At 41.9% G+C, this 12,459-nt stretch overlaps 1 protein-coding gene across 4 annotated transcripts in view; it reads left to right on the forward strand.

The window, feature by feature from the left end:
- Positions 1 to 12,459, forward strand: part of wwc3 (WWC family member 3) — a 180,362-nt gene that overhangs the window by 150,682 nt on the left and 17,221 nt on the right. For all 4 annotated transcript variants that reach the window (XM_069889744.1, XM_069889745.1, XM_069889742.1 and 1 more), the window contains 6 exons: positions 2,708 to 2,828; positions 5,223 to 5,300; positions 7,820 to 7,906; positions 8,716 to 8,908; positions 9,473 to 9,637; positions 10,042 to 10,184. In XM_069889744.1, the coding sequence (XP_069745845.1) occupies positions 2,708 to 2,828; positions 5,223 to 5,300; positions 7,820 to 7,906; positions 8,716 to 8,908; positions 9,473 to 9,637; positions 10,042 to 10,184 (787 nt within the window). The remainder of the gene's footprint in view (positions 1 to 2,707; positions 2,829 to 5,222; positions 5,301 to 7,819; positions 7,907 to 8,715; positions 8,909 to 9,472; positions 9,638 to 10,041; positions 10,185 to 12,459) is intronic.

Here is a 12,459-nt window from a genome sequence, read left to right on the forward strand (position 1 = left end):
GGTAATATTGTATGTTGACAATATTATCAAAACAGAAAATTAGGTCCACAATGGTGACAAACATAACTGTTACTCAACATGTAGACCAACCAGGGCAGGTCAATATATGGCAGGGTTCTGAAAAGTGTTGTAGAACAAAGGGCCTGAGGGATACAAGTGCATAATTCCTTGAAAATAGTGACGTAGATAGTAGTAGGCATTTCGCATGCTTGGCTACATTGGTCAGAGCATTGAGTACAAGAGTTGGGATATCATGTTACAGCTGGACATGTTATTGGTGTTATGACACTTAGAGTATTATGTGCAATTGTGGGGTCATTCAACTTGGCTTTTAACACCTTAATATCCTCACAACTAATCAGCAAACTCCAAAACCTGGGACTCAACACCCCACTGTATAATTCAATCCTTGATTTCCTCATGCCCAGACCACAGTCAGTGAGGATTGGTAAGAACATCTCCTCCACAATCTCCATCAGTACTGGAGCACCACAGGACTGTGCTCTTAGCCCTCTACTCTACTCGCTTTACACCTATGACTGTATGGATCAGTTTGACAACAACACCATTTACAAATTCACCGATGATACCACGGTAGTGGGTTATATAAAAAGGGGTGGTGCGTCAGCATGCAGGAGGGAGATTGAAAATTTGACCGAATGATGCACCAACAACAACCTTGCACTCAATACACTACAATAAGTGGCAATTCTGCTTCTCCCACAGAAAAGGACTCTCGGGGTTGTATGTGATGTCATGACAATAAATCTGAAAAGGTGCAGAAAATATTCACTTGAGTGTTACCAGAACTGGAAGGCTTGACTGTAAGACAAGACTGGATGAGCTAAGGCCCTTTTCTCTGGAGCCCAAGAGGCTGAGGGGTGACCTTGAATGGGGATGTAAAATCATGAGGGACATGGTTAAGGTGAATGACCACAGTCTTCTTGCTAGGGTAGGTGAGTCTAAAATTGCAGCCTGTAGGTTCAAGGTAAAAAAGGAAAGATTTAAAAGGGACCTGAGGGCAACCTTCTCACACAGAGGGTAGTGGGCATCCGGAATGAATTGCCCCAGAGGCAATGGAATATGTATGGTTACAAGATTTAAAAAGCATTTTGACAAGTACGTGGACAGAAAAGGTTTAGAGGGATAGGGCCAAATACAGGCAATAAGGAGAGCTCGTGTCAGCAAGTCTGACAGAATGGACAAGTTGAGCCAAAATAACCTGTTTCATGTTGATGACACTATCTCCTCATCTTCAGGATACGCAAATGCCCTTTGTTGTGTTATCATACGAATATGCTTTGTTTGCATTCACAGCAGGTTTTTAAAAGAATAGAAACAGAACATGATGAAAATGCACAGCTGGTCAAGCAGCATCCCTGAAGGGAAATAAGAGTAAATGTCTCGGGATGGGCCACCTTGACTCCAGCTGTGGATCACTGGCTTCCAGCAGAGATGACTTAAGCTCAATTAGTTTCAGAGAAAGCAGAAAAGGCACAGGGTGGGGTGGGGGGGGGGGGGGAATACTTGGAGAGACAGAAGGATGCAAGTGATGTTCTGGATCAGAGAAGATGGGAAAGGAATATCTGGATGGGGATCAAAGAGGAAGAGGCAGATAAAATTTGAAATACTGGAAGTGGAGAGAAGAAAGGAAAAAAAATGAATTCTGGAAATGATATGCAGGCCCGGAATGGCAGATTGTTGTTCCTGTGATGTTCCAACTCAGAAAATTGCTTCAACTTCCATTAAGCTCAATTGGAACAGTAGAGAAAGTCAAAACCTGTGAGTGTATTAGGGTTAGGGGCAGACTCCTGCAAGCTGAGGGTGAGCAGAGGTGGTCACCCAACCTGCAGTTGGTTTGCGCTGTTTATAGGAAAGCACATACTGAACACTGAATTCAGTTTCACAGGATAGAAGTAACAACATAAATCACTGCTTTAAATTTCAGATTTTCAGTATTTGCCATATTTTGCTTTAAGTTGTGAATGGAAATGGCCAAGATGTGTGTTCCAAATGTATAGTTAATCAGCTCATTTTGGACAGCCTGGGTCTGGCAGTGGAAAGAGTCCAGGGCCCAGCGGTGGGTCGTGACTGGGGGAGAACCGAATGCTGATGGTGGGGCATACCTGGGGCTGATGATGTCAGATGGTATTAATTACCACATCAAGTCTGGGTGCCAGATAACCGAACTTTGTAGAGTTACAAGCAGTTGTACCTCCCAGCGTGCTGCCACCTTGTGGTGATGGCCTGTAAAACTGAGCAGTAATGTCTGATCTTGATCAGGTCCTCCCTCGTAGGAGGAGGCAGGTCTCAGCCAAGTGAAGTCAGACTGAAACTTGAAAACGAACTCTCTGCCACTGCTGTGAGCAGGGGATAAAACCAAGCCCCCAGGAGATATATTTCAGCAGGTCAGAACAATCGCTCTAGTTGTGGCAAAGAGTTAACATTTTACTTTATTGAAAGTGTGGTCTTGAAAAATGAATTCTTCTTTTGTCCTACTGTATTCCAGCTGAAAGTAATGATTTATCCCTTATTGCTGGGTAAATGTTAACATGTTTTATTGATGCACGGATAGCAACTTCTGTATGTGATGGTTCAGATGCTGATATCAACCCTGTGGTAGCTTCTTTGTAACCAAATGAGAAAACTCCGTGTTGTGTATTTCACTAAGTCTGCATTAACAAGCTGTCTCCTCTCTTTACTCCAGTGGTCACTCTGCGCACAGATGGTGCCACTAAAGCAGGCAGAAGAATGAGAAGGGTCTCCACTGGGTTATCAGATGATTCTCTTGCTACGGACAGTGGAGTCTTTGAAGCATTAAATAAAAGGTGGTGTTGTTTATCTGAAAGTCAGTGAAAAGGGTGATGGGGAAGGAGGGTAACAAGTATACACAGCTGGTGTCACCGTTATGGACAGCGGTGTATTGCGCTGAATTTTGATGACTTGTGGAAGAACCACAATGAAACAATTCGTGTGATTCAGCAAGGAATTTTCTCACATTTCCCAAATCTGCCCTGTATCCGGTCATGTCGCTGGTTTCATCAGGATCAGTTGGAACTGGATTTCTCAAAATGTAGTCTGCGGATTTGTTATAGGTGGTGCACAATGATACAGTGAAGATAAATGTTATTGGGATAATGAATAAGTAATATGTGAAACAAGATTGTAAATTTGATGACAGAAAAAGAGAAAATTCTCAAAAGATTTTCCCACCAAATAAAACGAAAGATGTCCCATTGGTGGTCTGGAAGATTGCTGAACTACTCCCTCCCCTGGCTGCTAGCTTGGGGCTTGTCAAAATGATACTCAGTAATTAAAGGAATACTTAAGGTGACTTATACATGAAAAAAGGTTGAGGAACATTGAGCTATAACTGTGGATTATTATCATAATCCTCATTATCTCTCCACTCCCTCTGTATCATCCTATATCCCTCTTCCTCTCCCCTATTCCCTATTTCTGTTTCTTATTTTCTCACCTCTCTCACCCTCCCCTCCTCACTGCACTCCTGTCTGTTCTTTTCTCTCAGACTACACCCCAGCCTCTCTCACCCTGATCTTGTCCTTGCAAGATTTCAGCTTAAAAGTTACTCTAACCTTTCCATAATAGACTATTCAGTCCATCATGTCAACCCCACCATTTAATTATGAGATGATCTATTTTGCCACTCAGTCCCACTTGATGTCCTGGCCAATCAAGTACATGTCAATCACTTCCTTAAAGACACCCATTGACTTGGTCTCCACAACTACCTGTGGCAACAAATTCCTTAAATTTACCACACTCTAGTTGAAGAAATTGCTATGCATCTCTTTTCCAAATGGATGCCAGTCAATCGTGAAGTTGTGCCCTCTTGACCTATACTCTTATATTTTTTACATCTACTCTGTCCATGTCTTTCAACATTCAAAATGTTTCAATCAGATCTCTCTCTCTCTTTCCCCCCCCCCAATTCTCTTAATTTCCAATGAGTACAGGCCAAGAGCTGTCAAAAGCTCCTCATATGATAACCCTTTAATTCCTGGAATAATTCTTGTGAACCTCCTTTGAATCCTCTCCAACGCCAACACATCCTTTCTTAAACGAGGAGCCCAAAGCTGCTTGCAGTACTCTGTGAGGTCTCACCAGTGCCTTATAAAGCTCTAACATCACATCCCCACTCTTGTATTCTATTCCTCTTGAAATGAATGCCAGGATTGAATTAACCTTCTTCACCATTGACTCAAAATGCAAGTTTACCTTCAGGCTGTCCTGCATAATGATTCCTAGGTCCCTTTGCTTCTGCGTGTCTTCAATTTTTTTTACCCCCCAAAAAAAGTCTTCCTGTTTTTTTTTACCCAAGTTCATGAACGTACACTTTCCAACATTGTATTTCATCTGCCACTTTTCTGCCCATTCTCCTAATCTGTCCAAGTCCTTCTGCAGCCTTCCTGTTTCCTCTGCACTACCTGCTCCTCCACCTACCTTCATATCATCTGCAAACTTGGCCACAAAGCCATTCATTCCATAATCTACATCAATGATATACAACATAAAAAGCTATTCTCCTGTTTTGCTCTCTCCCCTCTTTCCTCACCCACATTTCCCCAACCTTAACTTCTATATTTTCTGATTTCTTTGGGAGTTCTGTCAGAATAACTTTTAGAAGTCACCACCTCTACAATATTACCTTCTTACTCTCGCTCTTGAATTTTGGTGAAATAGGTTCAGTGCAAAGATGAAGATCAGTTCCACAATTGTAATAAAAATCTTTTAAGCAAGACACTGCCTCGTCTGTCCCACAAGGCAGATGAGGATTTCCATTTTACCAATGTTTTTGGGCATATTGAGCCTTTACAAAACACTGGTCAGTTCATGCATGGGACAACGTGTCCAATTTTCGTTGCCATGTTTTAAGATGGTTGTGCTGGTCTGAAAGTGGCGCAGAACAGATTTACTAGATTGAGTCCAGAGCTGCAAGATTTCAGCTTAAAAGTTAGTCAGAGGAGATTGTGTGACCCTCCTTGGAGAATATTCATGGGAATGTTCAGGACATATTCATGGAAGATTTAGGAGAGTGTCGAAGATTAGGTTAGGTTCGGGGTGAGAATGCTGTCACTAATTTAGGTGTCACAGAATATCACTGACAATGCAAACAGACTGCTGTTCTGAGTCATTATTCTAATCTTTGAAATTTGTGCTTTATAATGATGTTTATTAATGTTGGAATGTTTTTATTGCAGGCCAGAGGATACAGAAGAAGCTCTGTACAATAATAGTTCCATCGCTTTTGATTTGCCACAGATAAAAATGGGACTTGTGTAAGTGTTTAACTATGGAGGACATCCCAAATGATATACTAAGAATCTAGTCCTTTCTAAAAATAAGAAAGGGGAGGGGTGTTTCTGTTCATGAGTTATGTATTTTCATAGATATATGAGATGCTTCCTCAAGAATATCACATTGAAGTTGGCTCAATGTCTGTTTAAATTTATTTGTGGTCGGTTCAGCAGTGCTTTTAAACAAAGAAGTCCATGGATGTTCAAACTCTGGGTGATTGAAACTTGAGTGAATTTTTGTAAGAAGTCACACAGTATTATCAAGTCTTTTAAACACAAGCTCTAGAGATTACACAGCGATGCCCAAGTCAGGAAATGGGAGGATGGAAGTTGTATTGCCGAACACGTAAACATAGAAAACAGGTGTTCAAGTCCTACTGCGGTGACTTAGGAATTTGAGATCAACCTTGAAGATTTAGAAATGACACTTGTTATTAAAAGTCACCAGAAGCTGAGAGGTTTCTATAACTCGAAGTGTTTCCTGAATGCCCTTCAGGGAAGGAGATTTGCAATTGACTGATCATCTGCAACACTGATCTGGTAACAGTAAGTGTCAGGCCTTAACAGTGGTGCCCATGTCCCAGTGTGGATGACCTTTGAAGAAAGTCCATTTGACTTTCAGGCAGCTGGAAATTAAAAAAAAAACCCTAAAAATTTAAATAGCAGTTCAATTGAAGAAATCTTGAGCATCAGAAGTGAAAAAGTTCCAGGATATATATATTTAGTGTATATTAAATATCATTTATTAAGTGTTTACTCAAATAGCATCGCCAGTGGATGAGGACATAAGATCTGTATTTAAAAAAAAATGTTTTGTGAAGAATAAAGGCTGATCCTGAGAGGGGGAAAGACAGAATCAATGCCAAGATATTTTCCAATGGTGGGAGATGTTAAATGAGAGGGGCATAGTTTCCTTCATGGTAGTCATTGAAAACTGATGTTCAATGGGACTTCTTTCAGAGGCATTGGGAATATTTAAAGAGGAAGTAGACATATTTATGAAAGATCAAGGAATTGATTTTATGGGGAACTGGTACAGGTGATGAGGCCTGGGGCAGATCAGCTATGATCAAGTTATGTAGCAGGGCAGGCTTGAGCCTCTCCTGTTTTCTTATCTTCAAACACATTGAACCCAAGTTTCTGCTGAATTGCTTCTGCAGGGCCTTAGTGTGATGACCTTTAGAGAGTAACATCCCCTTACAAATTGATAAGGTTACATCTAACTGCAAATGAGCATATTGTGGTTGACTTAAGACTTCTACAGGCCATATTTGCTGTTGATTCCACTTTGCTGGTATTTCTCACATTCAAAAAAATTTTTTGATGGTGGGTTATGAAGGTCTCTGTCTCAGTGGGAATATTTAACGGCAATCTCACAAACTGATTAAGTATAAAGTACATGTTTTTATTATCTAAAAGCACTGACAGGGTGTACCTAATATAGTCCCCCACTTTCTATATCCTGGGGTTTGTCACTGAGCAGAAACTTAACTAGAGCTCAACGCTGGTGTCAAAAACATAGTGATAGAGGTTGTTTTGTGAACAGACTAATCGAGATCTCATACTTTTGTACTGTGTCATACAAGTATGACACAGGATCAAAGTGCAGAGTTACAGAGAGAGATCAGCTGATATGGAGCTAAGGCTACTATTAGTATGAACTATTTTGGGGTTCATTCCGGTGTCTGGATGCTCTCCTTGAATCTGGTGGTGCATGATCTCGTATGTTAAGCTGCAGTTGGAATGCTGTGTGTAATTGGTGTTACATTACAGAAGGATGTTTATTCTAAATTTATGAAAAAAAATGTAAAACATTTAAAATTTTTATAAAAGGATGTTGATTAGATTGGAGAGCATGCACAGGGGATTCTTCAGGATGCTGCCAGGATTGGACGTCTTTATTTTTTGGGAAAGATTGGATAGACTGGTCTTGTTTTCCCTGGAGGCTGAGGAGTGACCAGGTAAAGATATACCACGACAATGAGAAGCTTTGATAGAGTATATAATCAAAACCTTTCTCTCCAGGTAGGTGTAACAAAAACAAGAGGGCATTGGTTTAAAGTGATCTGAGGAGCATTATTTACTCTGAAGGGTTGATGCCTGGAACATGTTGCCAAAGGAGGTGATGGAATCAGATGCAATAACAACCTTCAAGAGTCATTTAAACAAAGACTTGAATAGACAAGGCATGAAAGGACATGGTCCCAACGTGGATAAATGGGATTAGAATAAGGGCAAAGAGATGGCACGGATGCAGTGAGCCAAAGGGCCTGTGTCTGTGTGGTTTCTTTCGAGAAGAAGTTCTCTGTGGTATTCCAATAAATTTTTTCTCCCTTCCATCACTGAAAATAGGTGATCTAGTCATTTGTGATGCATTGTTTGTGTGGTCTAAATGCAAATGAGCACCCTACATTACTGCATTTCTTTCTGATGCAAAAGATAATGTACAATCAGAAATATCTTAATTGCCAAATACACTGACAAAACCTTTGAATTTGCAGCTACGATGACCGCGACGAAAACTTGATCATCCACGTGCTGCAGATTAGGAACCTGGCTGCTCTGCACGTCAAGGATGGAAACAGAGTGTAAGTTGAAAATTGCAATTAGTTTAACAAATCTCAAATGCATTTGAAAAGCAGGGCTGTACCAGTTCATCAGCCAATCTCACAGTCCCCAGTAGTCATGTTTGCAGCCATATTCTGTTCTTGAATTTTGAATTTAAAAAAAAATTAAGAGATATAACGTGGTAACCGGTCCTTTCAGCCCACGAGCCTGTACACCCAAGAACACCAATTGACCAATTAACCTACCATCTTTGGAATGTGGGAGGAAATTGGAGCATCCGGAGGAAACCCATTTGGACACGGGGAGAATGTACAAGTTCCTTACGGAGTGTCGGATTCGAACCTGGGTCACTGATGGTGTAATAGTGTTGTGCTAACTGCTACACTAACCACGTTTCCCACCCTCTGGTCAAAACACAGAAATGGTGGAGGAACTCGGGCAGTCTCACACCATCAATAGAAAGCAAAGATATATTTTTGAAGTTTCAGGCCTGGCCCTTCCTCAAGGTTTGGGCTTGAGGAAGGGCTCAAGCCCAAAATGTCATTAATATACTTTATCTCCTTTGGGCGCTGAGTTCCTCCAGCATCTCTGCATTTTCTCCCCCTCTTCACACTCTCTGGGTTCCTCCAGTCTCTTGGCTCTTTAGAAATGCCGCAATTCTTTGCTGGTTATGGGACATTTAGATCTAATGGAGATCACCAGAAAATATTTTGAGTTTTGAGAAAGTAAATGGGGAAGGAGAAACAGAAGGTGAGAAAAATCTCACCGGGTTGGATGTATTCTGGCTTTGAAACTCAATGTAAAAACATGAATTCTGCTCTCATTACAGATACATAAGGATTTCGTTGCTCCCACTTGACCCTGGCACAACATTTACTTACTGTTCCAAGGCCTTAGAGTTCCAGCTACTTATGACATTTAATGAATCGTTCCATGTGCCAATTCCCCCGAGCTTGTTGAAACTAAAGACTCTGCAGTTGGATGTATGTTCCATTGACCAACAAATGCAGGAAGAACTCTTGGTAGGTGCTGATGACCTCATACACGCTGCAGGTTCAGACCAACCGTGAAATGGCCATGGCTTTGTATAAACCAAATGTCCATATTCAAATTAATTTTGAATTCAAGTATGTTAAGGGTCCTCTTCCTAGAGGAAGGTGCTTTCCACATGCAGTTCTGTTAATGCATTCAGATGCTATCAGACTGCTGTTGACAACTATGGGGAATTCATTCCCTATTGTACATTGCCACATTGATAAAGCAATGGCAGTGATCTGCCCAAACCAGGGATGTGTGCAATTTGGGGCAGTGACATCCCTGTGCTGTTGTTGGCCTTCTACTTCGTAGCTGGTGGGGTTGTGTGACAGTACTGAACCAAAATTTAATGATTTGCGGAGGTGCACTCTGCTGTGGCCATGGTAAGCTAGGATGGAGTGAGGGAATATTCCTGCTGAAGAATAAACTCCGAATTGTCCGGGATGATATCCTGCTTCCTGAATTGGAAAAACAGTGAAGGAGGTTCTGAAATGGGTCACTTTTAAATCTTGACACTATTATAATTTCTTTGATGTCCTTCTTTTTACTAGGGAGTCCTTCAGTTAAGCCCAGCTGACTTTGAAAGACCAAGTGAAATGCTGCTTCAGTGGTATCAGCTGGTAACATTTAGTAACCTGGGGGTAAAACCTGAACGGATCAGCACCCAATTCAGTAGCACTGGAGCTGTTGGAAATCCAGCTGACAGCCAAACGAAGGTACAACTGATCACCTGCTGATTTGTTTCAAGGATTTGTGCTGTAACTCACAAGGCACCATGCAGTACGTTACAAAAGACTGAAAATGCCAGAAATACTTAGGTGGCCAGTCAGTATCCATGAAGAGAGAAATGGACATAATGGTTCAGGTCTATGAACTGACCCTCTCCACTCTGTCTGTCTTTCCAAATGTGCCTTCTGGCCTTCATAGTATTCCCAGCATCATCTGTTGGTGCTGGCAGTCTTTGGCTGCCTCTCATGGAGTTTTCCACCTTGCTGCAATGGCCATGGCCTGCCGTGTGAAAACTAGTGCAGATAAATGATAACACATCCTTGATTTAATTTCTGTTTCCTTGATGGAAATTGCCCGTGCATGCTAACATTTTTGGTTCCTTCTGCTGAAGGTGTCGATGCTTTTAGCAAGAACTACAGCTCAATTGGAGGCAGTGGAGAAACAATTAGCAGAGGAGAGAGTGAAGCTGGAACGTACGGAAGAAGAAATCCAGGAGGAATTGAAGGAAGAGAAGCTCGAGGCAGTGTCTGAAAGGTACCGTATTATTATTATTTGTTTGGAATTGCTGGTCAGTTGAATATACTACATACAGAATGAAAGATCAGGTCATGAAATTTGTTGTTTTGCAGCAGCAATGTTGTGCAGAACAAGGTGCAAAAAATTACTATAATATACAATTTCATAAACACAAGATTGAATAAATAAATAACTAGTGCAAAAAAAGGGAGTGTCCATAGGTTCATTGAGGGGAAGATTTTTTTTTGTAGTGTTGCGTATGTGTCTCAGGTTCCTGTATCAATGAGAAAAGGGCACGGCCTGGATGGGTGAGGGTCCTTGATGATAGAGGCTGCTTTCTTAAAGATGTCCTCATTGGAGTGAAGACTAATGCCCATAATGGGGCTGGTCGAGTTTACAACCTTCTGTAGCTTGTTCCTGTCCTGTGCATTAGCACCTCCATCCAGTGATCCAACCAGTCAGAATGCTCTCCACTGTACACCTGTAGAAATTTCCAAGAGTCTTTGTTGACATACCAAATCACCTCAAACACCTCGCGGAATATAGCTGCTGGCATGCCTCCTTCATGATTACATCAACATGATGGTCCCAGGTTAGGTCTTCAGAAATGTTGACACCTAGGGATCTGAAGTTTCTTCCCTCTCCACTCAATGTACAGAGTGGAACACAAAAGTCTGCAGACGCTGTGATTGTAGTAAAAACACACCAAAATGCTGGAGGAACTCAGCCAGTGTTCTCCTGGCTTCCCCTTCCTGAAGTCTGCAATCAATTCCTTAGTTTTACTGGTGTCGAGTACAAGGTTGTGGTTGTGACACTACTCAACCAGCTGATCTACCTCACTCCTGAATGCTTCCCCATTGGCATCTGTGATACTGCCGACAACCATAATGTTGTTGGCAAATTTGTAGATGGTATTTGAATTGTGCTGAGCCACACAGTCATGGATGGAAAGAATGTAGAGCACTGGGCTAAGGATGCATCTTTGAGGTACATCTGTGTTGATGTTGTTACCAATCTGCACTGATTGAGGTCTTCCAATGATGAAGTCAAGGATTCAGTTGCAGAGGGGAGGTTTGGAAGCTTGCTGACCAGTGCTGAGGGGATGATGGTGTTAAAAGCTGAGCTATAGTTGATGAAAGATATAGTTGATGTAGATATTCCTACTGTCCAAGCTGAGTGGAGAGCCAATGAAATTGCATCTGCTATGGAACGATTGTGGCAATAGGCAAATTGCAGTGAATCCAGGTCTTCGTGTTTAGTTAATTCTGGCCGTGACCAACCTCTCAGCATTTCATCACTGTAGGGTGTGAGTGCTACTACGTGATCGTCATCAAGGCTGCTCACCCCGCTCTTCTTGAGTGCCAGAAATGGACGACTTGATTGTCAGTCTCAAGACGGACAGCTTTGGAGCAAGTATGAGCCAGGAAAAAGTTTGATGAAGGGGATACAGGAAGGAAATTACTGAAAGACAGTGTGATGAAAATCAAAGAAATGATAATGAGATAAGTGAGAAATCAAAAGATGCCTGCAGTGGAGGGCAATGGAAGGGTGAGGAACAGATAGAAAATCTGCTAAGGAGAGAAGAAACCAGGGATGTGAAGGAAAGAATTATGGGGTAAGTCCAGCCTTGCTGAGCCCTCAGTTGGGAAGGCTTTGATAGATGATCCGCACCCACTCTCCCATTTGCACTACTTCGGTGATGTTGAGCTGTTTGGACAGATTTATTCAGTCGATGACGATCCCTTTCAAAGGGCCCAGGCCCGAAACGTTGGTTACCTTTCACTTCCTATGGATGCTGTGTGACTTGCTAAGTACCTCCAGCACATTTGTGCATTGTTCTTGACCTCAAAACTGGTCAGCAAACTGTGTAATTGGATCATGGATTTCCTCACATCCAGACCACAATCAGTGAAGATTGTAAGAATTTCTCTTCCACTCTCTCCATCAGTATCAGAACACCATGGGGCTGTGTTCTTAGCCCCTACTCTACTCATTTTACACCTATGACTGTGTGGCTCAGTACGACAATAACACCATCTACAAATTTGTCAACGATACCACTGCAGTGGGTTGTATAAACAAAGGGGATGAGTCAGCACACAGGATGGAGATTGAAAACTTGGCTGAATGGTGCACCAACAACAACCTTGCACTCAGTGTCACAAAAACTAAGGAGCTGATTGTGGCATTCAGGAAAGGAAAGGCAGAGGTTTACAATCCAGTGATCACTGGAGGATCAGAGATAGAGAGGGTGAGCAAATTTAAGTTCTTGAGAGTCACTTATCTCGAAGGA

This window comes from Narcine bancroftii, chromosome 7 (genome assembly GCF_036971445.1).
Source record: "Narcine bancroftii isolate sNarBan1 chromosome 7, sNarBan1.hap1, whole genome shotgun sequence".
Taxonomy (NCBI): domain Eukaryota; kingdom Metazoa; phylum Chordata; class Chondrichthyes; order Torpediniformes; family Narcinidae; genus Narcine; species Narcine bancroftii.